The following is a 19,321-nucleotide window of genomic DNA, read 5'->3' on the forward strand; positions in this document are numbered from 1 at the left end:
TAGTTTCTCTGAGTCAGCTTGTGCAATAAAACTGCTCTCCATCCACCTGACCAATTCAACTCAAGCCCACCTCTGTTGTTCCTTTTTCTACTGGGAACAAGATATAAAGAAACAGTTACTAAGAAAATAGAAGATACTATTTATACAGCAGCAAACAAGCAAAGTACAAATCTTGCAACTCAGCAAGAGGCACAGAACTGTTTTGCCATGCAGCAGAATGAAAGCAACAGATTTAGGACAACAGTCAAGGAGCGGGACTTCCACAGCAGCATTAGAGCTCAGAGACACTTCAGCTGTGCTTGTAATACACAAGTCTTAACAACTAAGCAATAGTCTCTACTGCCTACATACACATGAAACAGGGCCATGGAGGACCTCAGCAATAGTTTCTCTCTTTAACCATCTGTAAGAATGCATTTAACCTGAAAAAAACAGCACTTGCAGTCCTGGAGGCAGGCACATAACTTTCAACAACTGAAACAACTTCTTAGGCTAAACGTATTATGGTGAGTTTCCAAACACACTTCCTCTCCCTGCCCCTGTCCTTAGGCTTCATAACCATGTGATTTAATGAGTTCTCTTATCAGTTAATCATGGACATGTTCCCAGCTAAATGGGAATAAAGGGAAAAAATAATAAAAATAAATAAATAAATAAATAAACTCTTTTAAAAACTGTGATAGAATCCACAGTGCTGAAAATTTGCTTGAGGAACTTAATGAACTCATTTCTTGCGTAGCCTAACAAGAATTATAGTGAAGACTGTAGCAGGGAAACTGGTCAAGGACAGATATTAAGGATGATGTTTTGGTCGCTGCTTGAAACTACTGGTATTAAACTTCCTTGATTCTCTTAAGCCAAGTGAAACATATTAGGCAGTGTGAAGAATAGAATAAAAATATTTTTTGTGATTTGGGTTGCTCAGATGTGTTCACAGCATCTTTTCAGCACTGCTGGAGATGTAACATAACAGTATCTTTACTACCTGAGAACATGGAGCAACTTACCTCATCACAATATATCCTAACAGGTTTCAGTGCTCCTTTGAAAGAGGTTCAGGGGCCAGGACAGGGAGACCTTGGAGAGGAATGATACTTCGATTTACTTGGGTAACCTTTTCCCCTTTTGTCTTTTCTGTCAGCATGGGCACAAAATGCCTTTTAGTTACACACGATTTTTTATTATAGCCCTCATTTCATGTCCTACTGACAATGACTGGAGTACTTTGAGAGAATCAAGGAAGTTTTACCGAGTGTTCTCATTTAGACCTGTACATTTTTAATCTGACTACATAAATTTCTTATTGCAGCAAGCTTGTTCTTGGTTCTGTCAACACCATGCACTTGGACTAAGACTCTGAACTAAACGCAATTTGGCTTCCTTGCCATAAAGCACAATTTGTCTTTCTGAATTCTGCCTACCTGCAAGATTTTGTCTTCTTGATTCTGCTACCCCTCGGAGCACTGGCTCAAAGGTAAAACTACTACTGTTTTAGTATTTGAAATGTTTGACCTCTCTCCGATAATGCTACATGTAGCATGTGGTCAAAGGACAGGGGAAAAAAAAAGCACTGCTAATAAACGCGAAACTGTAAATCAAAGTAAGGATCCTTTCTAAGGCCTATCTATGGGCATACAGGAAAGCTGCATAGAGTCCATACCCCATATTCAGCAAATTTTAGATTACAACACCAGCACTGTAAGGTTACAATCAAGGATACTGTTTGTATTTCACAAAACTTACCTAAAATTTGGCATGATTTTCCAAACAACATAAAATAAAGACTCCGGACTAAATGCAGTTTGGCTTCCTTGCCATAAAGCACAAAGTGTCTTTCTGAATTCCTCCACCAGTGAACTAGAAAGAATAAAAGGTGGTGATGAATATGAGCTTGCGTTATAACTCCACGGGTTTACTAGCTCAATGGTACAAGTATCAGACATCACCTTGCTTAAAATTGTAATGGCTGGGTATTATCCATTCTAGTACTTCCCACAGTTTATGTCTTAAAATCCTACCCACAACAGACAGGTTTGTAAAATTACATTTCAAATATTGAGGACTCACTTGGATACCTATTCACTTTTCACCATTATAGTGTAAACTCTGCTAATGTGGTCACTTTAACGCTTGCTTAAACAGGTTACAGACTCTGAATGTCATATCCACATGGCCATATTTTAGCTGGAATTAAATAATGTAATATTTGGACTAGATATAACCAGCACTTCTTAAGCTTACTTTAAATGCACACTCTGGTGCTTTCTGGTGTTTTTGACTGCTTCTCCCTGCAGCACTAGGGCTACATGAGCACACTGCAAATGACAGAAATTTCTTCTTCTAGTACAACAAACTATTCTTCTATGAATGAGTCCCTCTAGGAATCATTTTTCTGTAACTCTTAACACTGAAAGTATATAGTGGTTCTACTACTCAAGCATTTGCTGTTTCATGAAAGTTCAGTGCTAACAAGGAACACCCAGCTTACACATTGTTATCTCCCTGGCTCCTGGTATGGTAAGTTCGCCTGCCTGCTGTCTTTCCATTCCTCAGCTCCACAGCAGGCAACTCTTTGAAGTAACAGCAGAACTGCTGAATGTTACTGGAGAAAAAGGAAAAATGAATGAAAACCTTAATGGGCAGAGAATAAAGCGATTATGTATTCTGGAGTCTGTTCTTTGAAATACATAAACAGAACTTCATGTGGTGCTAAATGATGGCAACCAGGAACAGTTTTTTTTTTCCATGTATTTTCATCCAAAATACAAGAAGTACTGTAACAAATGCTTCTGTAAATGAATGGTGGATCTATAAATATAATCATAATCCAAATACCTGAAATAATTACATTTTGGCTCTGCTTTGACTAAGAGATACTGTGATAGACCAAGGTGTCAGAAGGCGTTCCATGAAACAACAGGCTGCAGCTGCTGAGGAGGTTAACTCAAGGTCCACTTCCACCTATCAATTCTAAGCTCTGCCACAGCAGTCCCAGTAATGGAACACAAGCATGTGCTTTGACTCCTGCAAGGTCAACCCTGACTGACAGAAAAGAAGATACCTGAGCGACTGCAGGATTGCGTTCATGAAACACGTATTCCCCAGGTTCCGAAGGCCTGTGGCACAAAGGGCAGTGGTGCTTCCCTGGAAGTGAGGATGGTTAGGTTAAAGAAAGATATATCACTGCTCCCCCACTTTCTTCACACAGAGCTGTTACTGTTAAGTAACATAAATTTTAACAATAATTAACTACACTTTGTGAAAAAAGCAGTTTCAATGCCAAAGTAATCACATGACCAGCCTTGCTGACTGAAGCTCCAACTTGACATGAAACCAATTTCTTACTCGCTATTATCAAAAGGAAGCTATACAACCTTTTTTTTCCCCCCTTCAAAAAAGTCTAGAACAGGACGGTACAATGTCAATCACAGACTTGTATTTCAACATATTTGTGTGCATTTACGGTAGTAAATATTCTCACTCCAATAATGTTCAGTGAGAACTGGACGATAATTTCCCTTAAGTGTCTGAAAAATGAAGATGCCACTCCTTATCCATCTAGCTCTGTATCTAGTAAGTGTAGTGTGGCAGCCTGCAGGTTTTTAAGTCACTAGCACTGGCCTGTTTGTTGTCTTTATGGGGTTTTTGTGGTGGTAAGGAAGGTTTTTCAAAGGCAGACAGGTCTTTTTAAAGACAGTTTATCTGGGAAAGATATAGTCAAGTTAGACTGTGCAAAGAACAAGCAACATGTTGAAGCGACAGAAAATATATACCATTTTCAGCCTAGGAGCTTCAACAGGTTAGAGCGATGGTACACAGATGAGCTTGCTTTTTGCCAATGATATAAGGCTGGGAGCAGAAGCAAGAGAAATGTGGACAGTATTGGCATTTACTGTTTCTGCAATCCACAGTACTTAGAAACATTTCTTCAAGTTCATCATGTCTTGGGGTAGTCTTCATTGTTCTAACAGAATTTAAAAGCTAAACTATCTTTCAGTAGTAGTATCTCAGAATGAACCTATAACTTGACACCAAAAACTGCATGCAAATTTAGGTTACCAAATACATGTATTCAAATGGTTCCAATAAAACACTTTCCCTTCAAATTTACCACAAAAACAACATCCCTGGTGAAGAACTAATGTCATCAGGGTATTTGTGAATGTTGTCAAAAAATGTTATTTACATACACAATTTAGCAATTTGGTAACTACTGCTTAAAGAGAGAACTATTTTCCAGTAAATGAAGAAAACTAAGTACAAGTACTGATACATTGTCCTTAGCGTATTCCCCTCTCATTCTTATCCAGGTTGAGACAGCATAGCATTAATGCTATCTTTTCTACATAACAATCCAATGTGCCAAGAATAGAAGGATCATCTCTTGCCACAGGCAATATTCAAGTATTAAGAAAACTGAGAAAACAGCAGTCTAAGAAGAATAAAAGCAGCATTAAGTTTATGCTTTTCTCATGGTCTTCTCAATATCTAGATGTTGCCTAGGATTTTCCCTCTCATTTTTAGTAGCATTGAGTTCTTCAGACAATGACACTATGAGTTTCCATAGCAGAAAAAGCAGAAAAGCACTCTCTCTCCAAGACTTCTTCAATCCTCTCTAGATTGGGACAGTACAAGAAACATACACAGCACATTCAAAGGACCCTACATCAACTGTAGGCAGCGCACTTTCAAAGTAACTAAACCCACAGACTTGGCAAAGCAGCAATTGACTGCTTTGCTCTCACCCCCACCCTCTTATTTCCATTCATACTCCTCTCAAGAACATCTCCCTGTCCCAGTCAGGCAATTATTTCTCATAGCTGGAGACAGCCATTACTTCAGCTCTCCTGGACTACACTGCTTGTCCCCAGGACTAAGGAGAAATGGCCCTCTTCTACCTTTCCTGATGGCCAGGGGTGAAGAGGAAGCAGATGCGTACAGCTGAGTCACTGTCTCCCCCTCTCCCTACTTGAAATCTGGGTGAAATGATGAGCATTACAAATTCCCTCACCTCAAACCACAGAAAACAGAGGCATTTGGGTCGGGGCATTCTTTGACTGGAAGAAACTATGTAGCCTTTCAGCTAGGGCTGGACTGTGCTCTCCTGAGTGCTATTCTGCAGATGTGAAGTTAAAACATCAGGAAGATGAAATATGAGACTGAGTATAGTTTTCAGAATACTCCACAGCTGCTTTTGGAAACAAGTTTTACCAACTGCTTGTTAAAAGCATTAAAGCTTTTTACTATTTCCTAATAACTATTCTCTTATCCCCCTCTAGAAAAGGGGTGCACCTGCTTCTCTGCCTTCTTTCTACACTATAAAAGGAACAAAACAAAAAAAAACCTTCTTTGCTTAAAAAAAATACAAATTTTATTTCTATCTCTGTTTCAATCCCAATGGGTACTATCTAATTCCAATTTCCCTGATCTCACCAAACACAGCAAAGCTCAAAGTCAAGGCCAACAGAAATGCAGCAGAGTATCAAAAACTTTTGTGAGAAGGGGCTCTTCTAGGTGTGTGGTTAGGAGATGAGAAAGACAAAGTATATGCCAAGTAGGATTTGGGTAACTGATGTGTTTTTAAATCTAGGCCAACTATAAACCTCAAGAAGTTTAGCAAAACTCACTGTACTGGATCTGTTATACTTACATTTACTTTTAATAACTTGCTGTTCATAGATGAGTTTTCCAATAATTTTCTTTTCCTATGTCTGTCTGATGTAAAGGCTGAACTGTTGGAAAACAATTAAAATATGTTACTATAAAAACAAAATGTTGTATGAAATGGACAAGAGGTGATCACTGCATTAGACATTAGGATGATTACATCTGCCATCAATTGTCATTAAGACAGCAGAGAGCTTCCTGATTGCAACACATGCTTTTCATAGTCTTAAAATAGACTGCATTTCTCTCGGAGTACAGACTCACACCCTATTTTCAACACTAATGTCTCAGTTAATTGCATTAAGTTATGCATGCTACAATGCGTGCCCTGAAGCATGGCCTTATTAGCATGCTATTCCTGATCTGAAATATACCCGATCTATTCCCCTAATCAAAGGAATGCTTATTGTAGCTTTCCATAAAATACTTCTATCAGAAAAGTCATCCTAAACCTTGAGAAAGACAACTTCAAAAAGCAGGATGAAGTAAAGTTACCAAAGATAAAAGTATTTTAAGTGCTATCACTTCCACCTTATAGCTGACTTGTCTTAGTTAAAAATACATCAGGTTATAACATTTGTGTAAGACTAATACAAAGTTACAAGGACAGCAAGTTACTCTTTTCCACATCACTGGAAATTACTGGGTCCTCAAGTTCCAGACTTCTCACCAATCTAATAGCAAGATTGTAACTTGTTCCAGCTTTCAGGCTTTGTTTCATTTTTATCATTACTTACAATGGAATCCTCCACAGTGTCATTTACCTTCAAAAGAGCTAGATCTCCCGGACACTTCCAAAATATTAATGTGTACTTCTCATTATGCTTACACATCTTTACATCTTACTACATACCTGAGAAACCCATCAAAAGAAGAATGGAAAAGATTGAAAATGTTAATACTATTTTCTGAGTAACTAACACACTTACTCGGGAAGGATCCAGAACTTTCCAACCTCACAGCAATTTCTTAGCAGGAGTGGGATTTGAATTCTGGGAAGCACTGTATTAACATGTACTTCTTAGTACTATGGAAGATTTGCAAGCAAACTATGAAAAGACTATTTGCTATCTAGCAATGGCCACAGCATCTGCATCACTAAGATTATAGTATTTACTCTTCAGTGGAAGAGTGCCAGAAAAAGCCGCACAAAAAAACTTTTTTGTACTTTTCAGTACAATTTTAAGTTCACAAACCTTTCTTAATCTTTCTGTTTGGAAACCAAACTGCAATTAACATGAAAACTACTTCCACTTGCATTTCAGTTGCAGTTTGTCTGCTCCAGAAACTTTTCCTGTTTTTGATAAAACTGAGATTCTGTTCTAAAAATTCAGTCCCTTTTCTAAGGAAAAAGATGCTAATTATTCTTGAGTTAGCAAGAAAGCTAATGGATATCTAAATTCCTGCATACACAGCCCATACAAGATTCAGAATGTAAGAAACAAAACATACAAGATCAGCAAAAAAAAAAACAAAACTCTTTGTTCTGCACCTCTGCTTCTCACTGATGAAAAGGCATTTTTAAACATGCACTCTATCACAATCATACAGGCACCAAAACATATATATTAAATACATATACAGATATAAAACAGAAGTACCATTTAAATGATGCAATAATTTAAGTCCACCCAAAGCAGTCTGGATGTAAACACACTACTTACTTTTCCAAGTTCTGTAGGTGCTCTCTGACCTTCTGTACCAGTCCCAGTTTAGTATCATTGACTACAAAATCATCACAGCGATAACTGCAAGAAAAATATTTATCGGAATGTACAAAGGAAGTACTCTAAAACACTCATGCAAACCTATGCGCTGGAAGCACTGAAGTGATTCAGTGGAAAACTATAAGGAGAAGAGGGGAGCACAACACCTACATACTGAACTTGGTTCCCTCTGAAAATTGCCCTATAACAAGAGGGGGTACATGCAATATTTCATTACATGTTTTGTCTTCCAGCTTACTTCTTTGTTAGAAATCAGAAGTAATATCTACCACTCATCCCAGTGCAGAATTCCAATTCAATAAAAATTCAAACATGCTGTGTAACCAAAAGCAGTATTGGCAGACAACCCACTGAAGATTTATCAAAAAAGATGAATAAACATCAGTAAAGAGAATACAACTTTTTATTTATGAATAGTAAAAATCAATTTATTTGAATACTGTAAAACTATCACTAAAAACCGATAGGTTTCCTTTCAAGAGATGCTGAACAGATACACAATGCAAAAGTTTCAGTTATGGAAAAAGAACAGGGAAGACGAACAAAGAGATGACATGGCTCGTCCATTGTCACACAAGGAGTCTGTGGCAATTCACAACCCATGCTCCAGCCAAAAATATGACTTAATTCTCTCACAGTTTTTATATATACAGCAACACTTATAAAACTTGTGGTTTTGTGTGTGCAAACGTAACTGAGCTGAAAGAAGACAGAAACTGAGCCTCCACTACATACAAGTGAATGTAAAGTGAAGCCAAATCAAAATGGCCTCTCAGCAGAAGTGACATTTTAAAGAACCAAGCCACATGCATTTCTAACAAATGTGTTTTCATCACTGGCATACCAAGGATCTCAACTAAATACACAAATACAGTTGTTGGTTTTTTCCTGCAAAAACAGAATGTAGCAGCTCCAGAGCTGCTAGCTACACTGCTTAAAACCAGAAGGCCAGAAAAAGGCCAGATTTCTTCTCTGTGCAACTCATACTTTCCACACATATATGGAAAACATGCACATATACATACAGAAAAAAAAAATCACCACCAAATTTCACTGGAAAAAATATTTACAGATGCAAGCTGGAAGTAAAAATACCAAATTAATGTTAGAGGTAACATTCACAATTACTGAGTAAAAAACAGTTAAGAAAAAGTTGACAGAAGTCAACGCTCTGATTCTATGATGTTCTACAAAGACCTCAAGCTTTCCAAGAAGTAAAGATGGCAGGCAACTGAACTCTTTCTGTAAAGAAAATTAGCTTACATTGGTTATGTTTAATATCACAGCTTGAGCTATTTCTCTCATTTTCCTATGGCAAAGGACTGACTCAAATATGAAATACATCCTCATCATCTCAGGTTACTCCTCCGCTGGAGCAGATTCACACTTCGTAAGTTAATGAAGCTATCTTAACTTCAGGCACAACTGGAATTTACAATATTCTTTGCTGCAGAAATCTGTGATGTAGTTCAAAAGCAACAGTATTGCTGGTGTTAACTCAAACACTGAATTCTTCAAGAGACTACAGAGTTAAGAAAGTAAAAGCCCTTTCCACTAAAAGGAGTCTGCAGGAACAGTCTGCTCAGGATCTCTGTTTTTTCCTCTGAAAAGAGAAACTTAATACAGCTCTCCAAACACTGAACACAGCAGTTATAACCTTCTAGATCTTACATAAGAATCCATAAAATAGCCATTGCAAATAAAGATATATATTTTTTTAAAGCTCACCACAGATCCAGTTAGTTGGGGGGGGGGGGGGGGGGGCGGGGAGAAGAAGTTTGTAAACTTATTTTGCAGACATGTTTTATGCAGACTTGTTCAGCTTTATCAGCTGTTTACATTTATAAACACATAACAAAAGCAGATGCAAGCTCACTGAAAGCCTCTAAGCCTCCTTATTGCTACAAGTACAAAATATGATTTAATATTTGCTCCTGTTCCCTGAATATGTTAGCCCTGTGTTTAATCTGACCTCGTGTAACAATTGCATCTCTACATAAAATTGCAAGTTAGCACTTTCCCTGAGACAGAAGAATAAAACTAAATATATCATTAAACATTCCTTCATCTTAGGGTCCTTGCAGGAGTGGAAAAGTAATTTTAAGATTCACTTAAAAATAAGACAAACCTCTTTTATTTCTTTTTAATGGGCAGGTTTTTAAAAACACATACCTTATAGCACTGAGGATTCAGCACTACCAATAGAAATAAAACAGCCAATCTATTCTGGATAAACAAAGTCAACAGCATAGGAAGGAGTTTAGACTTTTTTACACACCCTAAAGGTAAACTGCTGAGAGATTGCTTCCTATATGCAAAGCTGACTTTCAAAAGAGATGTTGAATTTGTGATCCTCAGGATTATCACAAATTAACAACACATCTTTTGGCATTCAGTAGTTCTACAATATGCTTTTAAGGGTGATCGTACAGAACTAATTCTATCCTTTGCAGAGGGTCCCTTATATGTATTAGCGCAGTGTTTTCTTCTCTATACACTGTCTATTTTTAGCACCTCTGCTAACTCTAAGGCCTGGTCTTTTCTGGCCGCCTTTGCTGCTTAAAAGGCAGCAAGCCAGTGAATGTATGCATTGCTCTGGGGAACATTTATGCACAATGTTGGCAATTTCAGCAGGTCACAGAACTTCACAGTATGTTTGAAAAGCCTGATTAGACTTGAGGAATCATAGGACAAGAATAATATAAAAAAAATAATCTATGTTTCCTTAGCTGTGTTAACACCTGATATGATTAAATTAAGAGCTCAAGTTTCACTGTCTTCATAATTGTCATTTACCTTCTTTAATTCCCACTGACTGCAGAACATAAAATTATGGTTTAAGTAATCTCATTTTCTGTCACTCATGTGCTAGCACAGTAAGTCTTTTTTTTAAATAGAACCATTACAAAAACAGTAAGTAAAAAGAAAATTTTAAAGACCGTGGCACTTACATATTTTTACATCGGCTCTTGGGGGAAGAACATTAATAACAAGGAGGCTAATAGGTCCGAAATCTGACCTACAAATTGTGTCTGGGATTAAATGAACACGGGAAACATATGCAAATACATAAACAGGGCAGCCTTTCTCCTTCTGTGCTAACCAACTGTCTGTTCACTAGCACAGAGAAAAATTTACAGGAGTCCTCTTTCAGTAAATGTATTTCTGAAAGCAGGTTTCTTATACCTATCACTTTACTCACATACACAGATTACCAGCAGCTAGCACAGCAGAAGAAAGCATCATACAGTAGCCTCAAGAGAAAAAAGACCTGTACTCCTTGTAAGCTCTTCGTACTTAGTAATTTAGAACTAAGTGAAAGGCTGGTTACCAGCCAAACAATGCAATTCAAGAGTCTTTCTCAGTGGTTAGGGTCTCAAACGTGACCAAAGAATCAAGAAAAGCACCCTCTTCTCATAATAAATTAAAGATTAATGCTTTCTCAATTTTTCTACTGTGAAGATTGAAAAGGCAAATAGGAGGATATAGAAGAAAGATCAAAACCCTCTGGAAAGCAAGTCCTTATTTTGCCCAATACTTGCTGATCCCTCAAGCATGTCTGTGTTTCTCAAAACCTAACAAAATTCATAAATACAATAAAAACCTCACCTCGTATTAAAAATAAAAAATAATTACTATCATATTGGAATTGACATGTTTTCCTTTCAAAGCTATGTTGAAAGCCTGTGATCATATACAAGAAAACATACACGCTTAGACTTCCACACTGAAATGCAATTACAGGAGACTGTTCTGCTTTTGGTTTACAGTGAGAATGCATGTGAGCTAGATACAAAATTCAATAAACCATATTAGTTTGAACAGTCACATGGCGTTTTCTCCCTTTGGACTGACAAGGATAGCTAATACAAACCCTAGACTGTGCTCTCATGACTGCTAGAGAAAAAGGTGGGATTAAATTACATGCCTTCTTATTCTAACAGAGCCCATACAGACTTGCTTGCTGTTACTATCACAAGAGCAAATTAGAATCCATAGGATAAAAATGGAACAAGTTTTCTACTCAGATCTGTGTTTTAAACAAATCTCTGCATCTAAAAATATAAAAGCAGTGCAACAAAGTATCTCCATTATTTTTACACTAGAAGTAAAATTTAATTAAGTCTTAAGATTGTGTTTCCTTGACTTTCAAATTACTGAGGTTACCCTTATTACTTTGTATAAAATGCTGATCTTAAATAAAAGTTCCCTTGAAAGCAACATCATTGCATAAACATACCACTGTCTACTGGATTTGCGTCTGCATTGAAAAAACTAACAACATTTTAAAATTCAATCTCCACAGTAACTATTTATGACTGGAATTCACCCAACTATTTACTTCAACTGGTGAGCATTATTTGATAGCAACCCTTACAGGACTGCCTGAAATAAAGCGGCAGAAATTGGTCTAAACGTTCTTTGCTTCATCTTTTTACATCTAAGCTTATTTCCACTGAAAAATAAAATAAAATAAATAATTGGGTGTAATATCAAATCCAGGTATCTTTTTCTACCAGGTGGATTAAACTGAAATGTCCTAATGAAAACAAAGATGTACTGTTTTTGAAACTTGCTCAGCTTCACATTAGCACAGGAGATTTGTAATTTGCTAGTGAACTATATGCAACAGGAACTGCCCAAGGCAAAGCTCTCTACAATCAGTTCCAGTTCAGCCAGAGATGACTCAGGCTTCTACTTTGATTACAGCAGAAAAGACAACATATGCTAAACTACTTATCTGTCCTACTACAAATATGCTGTGAAACGCCAGTGAGCTTCCTAAGTGTATGCCTACTTACTCCTCACAAATGTATTTTATTTCAGTAATAAATCTCATAGTCCTCAGTTTGAATATTATTATTTGTAATGCCCATATTGGGTTTGAGATGAGGTCAGCAGAGAGCTCTGACACACTAGTGTAACTCATCAAGCCTCAGCAAGTTTTGGCAGATTGGGCATATGTACTATTAGTCACTGTAAATGCAGATATAATCAAGATTTCAAAAACCCCACTAAAATTCCTGCATACATTACTACCTCCAACATGACTAAAAGATTATATTTAAAAAACAAAAGCCACAAAATAACAACATAGAACTTGAGTTGTTAATAGCATTAATTGGGAAACTGGAATTTCCCACAACTGTTTCAATGCTGGTAATACATGCATATGTTATTACTTAGAGAAAAAAAAATGTTTTCATACAGGAGCAGGCAAAATTGGTGGTCATTTAAATAAAACGTAAGTAGAAGCAAAATCCCCATACATCATAAAGTTACTCCCACGTTCTCTTAATACTCTTACTTCTGTACAGCTTTTGTAATTGCTACACATGTTGTTTGAATAATTTCTGAGTTGTTGCAAGTAAAATTTCTTCAGGCAAGACAAGTACAATTTTACTTGCAAGAGATAAAAATATTTGTTACAGAAGTATTCCTCATAAAACTGGATAGCCAAACTGCAGCTAATAGATTGTTCCCCAATAAAGTACACAAAGACGTGATTTTTTTTAAACAAAATAACACTCATGAGTGAAGCTGTATACTACATAATTTTACAGGACCATAACACCAATTTCCCTAAGATTTGCACTGTTTAAAACCTGCTCTGCCATACCCCACAAGTATGGACATACATGGAAAACCATAAAGATAATCGGAAAAGGAGAAGCAGCTGTCAACAGTTTTGCTCAGATGTGAAGAGGATGGAAGATGCTGAATGCACAAAAGCATTCCTTTCAAAAGGCTTCCAGTCTTTGCTCTCTGGATGACAGAGAACCTGGTATTACCAGCATAACTATAAAACCTCCCTGAACAGTGCTCTTTTCTTTCTCTAAGAAACTGATAGCATTTATCAACCCAGGCCATTCTTCTGTTAAAAGAATCACTTCTGTGATTCTGCTATTTAATCTTGAGAAAGAAGTTGATGCTGCTTCCAAACAGGATCCATCGCTCTCCCAAACTCAAACAGGTTATACCAAATCACCAACAGAAACAGGCCTTTCTTTCAGAGTGAAGAAAAGAAACATTGGGAAAAAATAATAATAATAATAAACAAACAAAAAACCACACACATTTACACATCTCAAATTGACATCTCTGAGGAAGGATCTATAGTATATTTCCTTTTTGATATTCTGACAAAGAAAGGATCTGCGGAAGGCTAACCAGCTTGAAGAAAGGAGTAACTACAGCCGAACAGTAGTCTTTGCAATGAAATGATAGGTTCTCAACATACTCCAAAGCAAACTCTAATCTATGTAAGTAATATTTATGTCAAAAGTTTGCGCTTAGTCATTTGAAATGGAGGAGAGCAATCCATGCTACAATACACATGCAAAAGCAGAGAGTTATTTCATAGCGGCTTGTAAGCAGCCAAGAGATTTAGTGCTTAAAAGTGTGCAATATAATGCTTCACAGGAGTTTACAGTTTGCACCCTCCAGTATGCAAAAAGTTGTCAACTTAGAGTGTTGAAATCCTTACCAGTATGTACTGTAACTACTGCAATCCATACACACAGTATGCTGAACTTTCTCTTGTTTTTCTGTTTTCTTATGGTTGGTCATAGGAATCTGTGCATCTTCATAATGCTTTTTTGCATGGCCATTCACATATCTAAAATAAACATAAAACAGAAAAAAGTCTTTTATATATATATATATATATATCGTATACAGGTACTTAACCAACATTCAATGAAAAAAGGAAAACAAACAAGCAAGCACACATTAACCTAATACATATCCAGTATCACACAAGCATTAAAATTGGCAATTTACCTATGCGAAAAGGTTGTCTAAATTTTTCAAGTTTTCACCCCTTTACTCTCCCACTTTATCCAAATCAATTTTTCCATTTTCTTCATAGAAACCAAAAACTGGCATTCTTGTATCACAGCCCAGTATCTGGGCCTTGACCAGACTGATGGACCTTCATGACTAAGAGAAACATTAGCTCCCATTTTCCAAACCTGTAACATGGTTAGTTCTCCACGCTGTTTTCCCATACACTTTTCTTACAAGTCTACTTTGTTTTTCTACCCAGCACTCTTCATTTATGTGATTAACAGTATGCTAGCTCCCATATGAAAGCACATTCATTTTAAGCCCTCCCATTCTGGGACAATGATTTAATATTACAGCATTCTATGCTTCATGAAGTTCATAAATTTGAAACACTCTAGGGCGTGGGGTCACATAACTGGAAAAGAAATTAAAATCCTACAGCTCTTTTGCTGATACAGTGGGCATTTTCACACTTGAAATTTAAGGCATATCTAGAAATGTATGCATCTTTGATTAAAAAAAGTGTCATTACAAATGTAAGAGCCCTAAATATCAACTGAAAAGTCACTAACCCTTAGAAGCACTTGGCTGAGGTGACTTTTAGTCGTGTGTTCCCTCCCTCCCCCTCCCCCCCCTTACTTCTTGCCTGTTGAAATCAGCGATGCTAACTATTAGGAACTCTGCATGTGCTCCACGTGAAGGTCTCCCTGTTCCACACTTGTTCTCACATGCAGGTATAAACAATTCTGCTAATGTGCTGTGCTAGTTACAGCAATGAAGCCGTGTGGCTACGGACACTGCTGTGCTGGCAGAATCCAAACTAGACAGTCGTGCTTACAGGAGCTGCCTTTCTGCTTAACAGTGCAAATGACAGGTTTATAAAGCTACTTCCACCAGAAATGCTCTGGTACTGTAACATGGTTGGTAACGTTCCCAGTGGCTCTAACCTGGAGGATGTACTTCAAGTGAAGACCTGAAAAGCTTCCTTTGATTTCAAACATTATCTGAACAGAAGGATATGCTGTGTGCCTGCATTCAAGCGCCTGCAAGATCAAAAGTGCTCCCATTACAAGGTATATCACATTCTTCTCATTCAGTTATTTTCAGTTCTAAGGATGGAGCAGTTTGAAGAGTCAAAACAAACTGCATATGTAACTGACTCAATGCCAAGTAACTGCGCACAAAGAAGTGTCAGAGGTGGACAGTAATAACACAGACTGGTACCAAAATCAGTAAAATAGTCCAAACCACTTATTTTACACCTTCACATACTATGAAATAGCTCCACTCTCTTGCCTCTCACCAAGTGTAAATTTGTAAAAGAAATAAAGAGATAGAGGGGGAAAAAAAGGTTTTTGTACTAAAAAAAACTCTGAATAAGAGAGAGAAATGATTAAAATTGTTGCACTTACTCATTGCTATCCTGATCAAAGCAACAAAACCTGAGCTTTACTGAATCCACTTTTAAAGACAAGCTAAGTTTAATGATGATTTTCCAGAATAAAAGCACACCTGCACAGGTGCTACCCTGCAGATGAAAACATGCTCACATCTCAGACACTGTCTAAATGTAAACACTGCCTGTATCCTCAATAGTTTGTGCATCTCAAACATTTATAGAGTAGCAACAAATTCTCTGACATATAAACAACAGCATTGGCTGTATCGTTCCTGTACGAATTCTTTTGGTGGAATTCAACTGATAGACATATCAGCTGTACTCTGAAGGAATTGCAATAGTACAATGGTAGACGGTCCTTATATGCTAGGATAATTATTTTGTTCAAAGTAACACTGCAGTACATTTACAGTATTTTCTGTCTAAGCTGAACAGTTGCTATTTTACTCAAAGTAAGCTATACCCAATTTGGATTTGTGGTTTCCAAGAATTCTTATTGTTTTTATCTTATTACAATAGAAACATCTTTTACTGAATTGAGCTAACAACAGTCCATGGAATTAGCTGTTCTCTTGGCACTCTCTGAGCTGATCAATCACATTCATCACAAGCTTTTATTTCGTAAAAAAATTACGTTGAGTATATTCTCTGGACTCTCACAAGGTAGCAAAGAAGTGTGTTTAGTATAAGCATATAATGTTAAATAATATCATGAAGGTTTCTTTCAGGAATTACAAGGCATTCAAGAATTTTTTGAAAAAAATGCCTCATCCAAGCAACAAGGGAAGAAAGTAGAGGTCTGATTAAACGTTTTTCAAACTAACACTTAGTACCCACCTTCCACAATGGACACTCGAGCACGTCAGACAGACCCATGGACTTTTATTTGACCGGCACACTACAAAAGACATGAAAAAAGTGTCAAGTGAATTGGCTCTGATATTACAGTTATCTAACACATCCTGAGTGCTAGCAGTAGGTCTGCCCTGACTCCACCTTACAGCACAGTTACATAAAATAGCTAGTCACGTTTATTAACCCATATTAGGGACTAACAGACTAAAGACTGAAGAGCTACTGACACTAAAGCACATTGACCTTCTGTTTTGAGTCTTAGCCACAGGCTATTCATTTGCCTCTTTCTTTACAAGAAAAAATTACATTTTTTGTTTGTATTCCATCTACGCGAAGTTTACTTCATTTTGAGATACGATACAGAAATATCAGAAGCACAAGTTGCAAAAACATTAGAAATGTTTAAAACATTTATTTTCATTTTTAATAAGGCAGTCCACTGAACACAGAAAAAAAATAGCCATAGCTCTTCACTTCTGTTTCATAAAACATATTCAAGAAGCCATTTTAAAGAAGAGACTGTGAGAAAGCCTGTTGATCTGTTAAGAAGCACACAGAATAAATAATTGTGTAACACATGATAATCCACACCATTTATACAATATTCCTATGCTGCAGTGCTGGTAAAGGCCGTATCCACAAGGATTTCACCATTTCAGTCACACACACAAAGCTGAATGATTAAACTGTAATACAGTGCTATGCTTTGCAATCCATTTAAGACATCAGAAAATAACTGTAATGTTATCTCAGTTCTCAGTTAAGTCTTCTAAGTAGTCTAGAAAAATTAACTTTGAAATTAAACACGGATGTTTTTAAGCAAAAGGTCTGGGGAAAAAAAGGCAGATACTAGAAAATGATGAAGCACCATCCCAGGGTGGAGTCATAAGAACTGGATATTCTGACTCCCACCCCAACGGAGCAGCAAAGTCTCTAAAATTCAGATTAGAAACAAAACAAACACAATAAATAATCTGTGTAGGCAGAATACAGAGAAACAGTCAGGGAGATTAACATTTCCATTAGTCAACTCAAGATGAAGTATATACATCTTTATAGACAATAGCAATTTTGGAACTACAATTAAATCAATACTGATTCCTCGATTTCTAGAGGAATTCCAATTTGGATCATGTCAGTGAAGGAGGGATGCTGTGATATATAATGCTTAGATTTGAATGAAGTAAAATTGTTAACGACTATCCATTACCACAAAATTTACAGAAATCTCATTGCACTTTCAAATACCCAGCTAATATGAAGAGGAAAGAAAAATGCTAAGTGCACTTCTGCAAGGCCAAAAAACAACAATAAAAAGACAACTTCGATTGTCCCCAAAATATTAAGAGGGTACAATGCCACCTGATTTGTCTACACATATATGTAAGTGCCAATCAAAAGAGTCACAGAGGAAGAATAAAACATCAGAAGCACCAGGGTCTGTAAGGCCAGGATGAGGAAGGAACAGAAAGAAGAGGATTAAGTCCTAGCATACATGCAAATTATTTGCACTGTTATTTAGTGCAGAAAAGCTTGAGAAGAGACCAGCCTTCCCTGTCTGCAGGCATGCTTCAGAGAAATGAACTGCGGAAACTGAGGCATGCACAGGAGCTGCTTTGGGGCAGCATCACCTGACCAGGTCAACTTGGGACGGCTAGTGAAACTCAGAAGTCGATTCACCATGCTACAAACCATGGTACCCATGAAACCGGTAAGATCAAAGACTATCAGAGAAAATTAAGCTAACAAAACCAAGAAAAGTTTCTTTACCAAATTACCTGCTAATAAAAAGTAAGAAGCAAGAGTGTCAATTTTTAAACAGGAGAAAGCTTACTACCGCAGGTATTTAAAAGAGCTAATATACTTTTTTAGACATTTTTATTTAAATCAGATGGAAAAATAAACTAGCTAACATTGCTTCTTAGAGAATTATTTTCTGGTTTCTATTTATTATGACAAATTGTTGTATTTCACTTCACAGCCCCAATCCATGGAAGAAGAGTTTTACTATGTTCACTGGAAAAAAGCACAAATATTTCTGCACTGTAAACCAGCAGTATTTCCACATAAGTGTTATTTGAAGCAGATACTTTAAACCCTTTGGTGAAAACTCCAGAACGGTTTAATTGCTGCAGTTATTTTACTTGAGAAACACATTTGCTCGCACTGCCTCCATCTTCTATTGCTCTTTTTTCAGCAATAAGCTTTCCCATTTCTAAAGCTGATCATTCCCACAACTGTGATGGTAGTCTTGCAATACACAGCAGAGTTACATGTGTTGCACTTCGAGTTAGAAAAGAGGAAGAAGTTTGTCAAATTTGACCAAAAGTTTATTCAGAAAACCAACATTCTACACTGGGAAACAGAAGACAAAGGGAAAGGGAAGACATTAAATGGCCATCATCAGGTATACATGGGCAAAATGGATCACTAGTCTGGCTTGACTAGTAATTTATTTCCGTGAATTACAGAAACTGAAATGTAAAAAATTAACCAGAAGGAAACAGAAGCCAAAACCATTCATGTACTTAAATATAGAGTGATATTTAAGAGTTGCTTAAGTGCTGCATGAAGAAAACACTACTATTATTCAACATTTTCCTTGCCAGGAACATGAGACAGCCTTCCTAGGACTAAAATTCCAGCAGAAATCTCCCATCTTGCAAATAATATCTTTGCTTTCACTATGTTATCATCTGTGGGTGGAACCAGTTCTCAACCAGTAAGCCAAAGAATCTGGATGCAAACTATTACATTTAATTTCCACTATATAGCAGGCATTTATCATTTCACATTTGCATATTTTAATTTTAACACTGATTGCTTATTAAGCGTTAAATTACACTTAGGTAGCATTCATTCTGCAGAGTTCACACCAGGTTTA

At 36.9% G+C, this 19,321-nt stretch overlaps 1 protein-coding gene across 12 annotated transcripts in view; it reads right to left on the bottom strand.

The window, feature by feature from the left end:
* Positions 1-19,321, bottom strand: part of USP3 (ubiquitin specific peptidase 3) — a 97,463-nt gene that overhangs the window by 7,175 nt on the left and 70,967 nt on the right. For 11 of the 12 annotated variants that reach the window (XM_083850894.1, XM_083850893.1, XM_083850892.1 and 8 more), the window contains 7 exons: positions 16,420-16,480; positions 13,882-14,013; positions 7,332-7,415; positions 5,651-5,732; positions 3,062-3,144; positions 2,489-2,602; positions 1,744-1,857 (listed from right to left, as the gene is read on the bottom strand). In XM_083850894.1, the coding sequence (XP_083707020.1) occupies positions 1,744-1,857; positions 2,489-2,602; positions 3,062-3,144; positions 5,651-5,732; positions 7,332-7,415; positions 13,882-14,013; positions 16,420-16,480 (670 nt within the window). Of the gene's footprint in view, positions 1-1,743; positions 1,858-2,488; positions 2,603-3,061; positions 3,145-5,650; positions 5,733-7,331; positions 7,416-13,881; positions 14,014-15,130; positions 15,227-16,419; positions 16,481-19,321 lie in introns of all 12 variants that reach the window. The other variant, XM_083850891.1, reaches the window with a different exon arrangement.

This window comes from Anser anser (genome assembly GCF_964211835.1).
Source record: "Anser anser genome assembly, chromosome: 10".
Taxonomy (NCBI): domain Eukaryota; kingdom Metazoa; phylum Chordata; class Aves; order Anseriformes; family Anatidae; genus Anser; species Anser anser.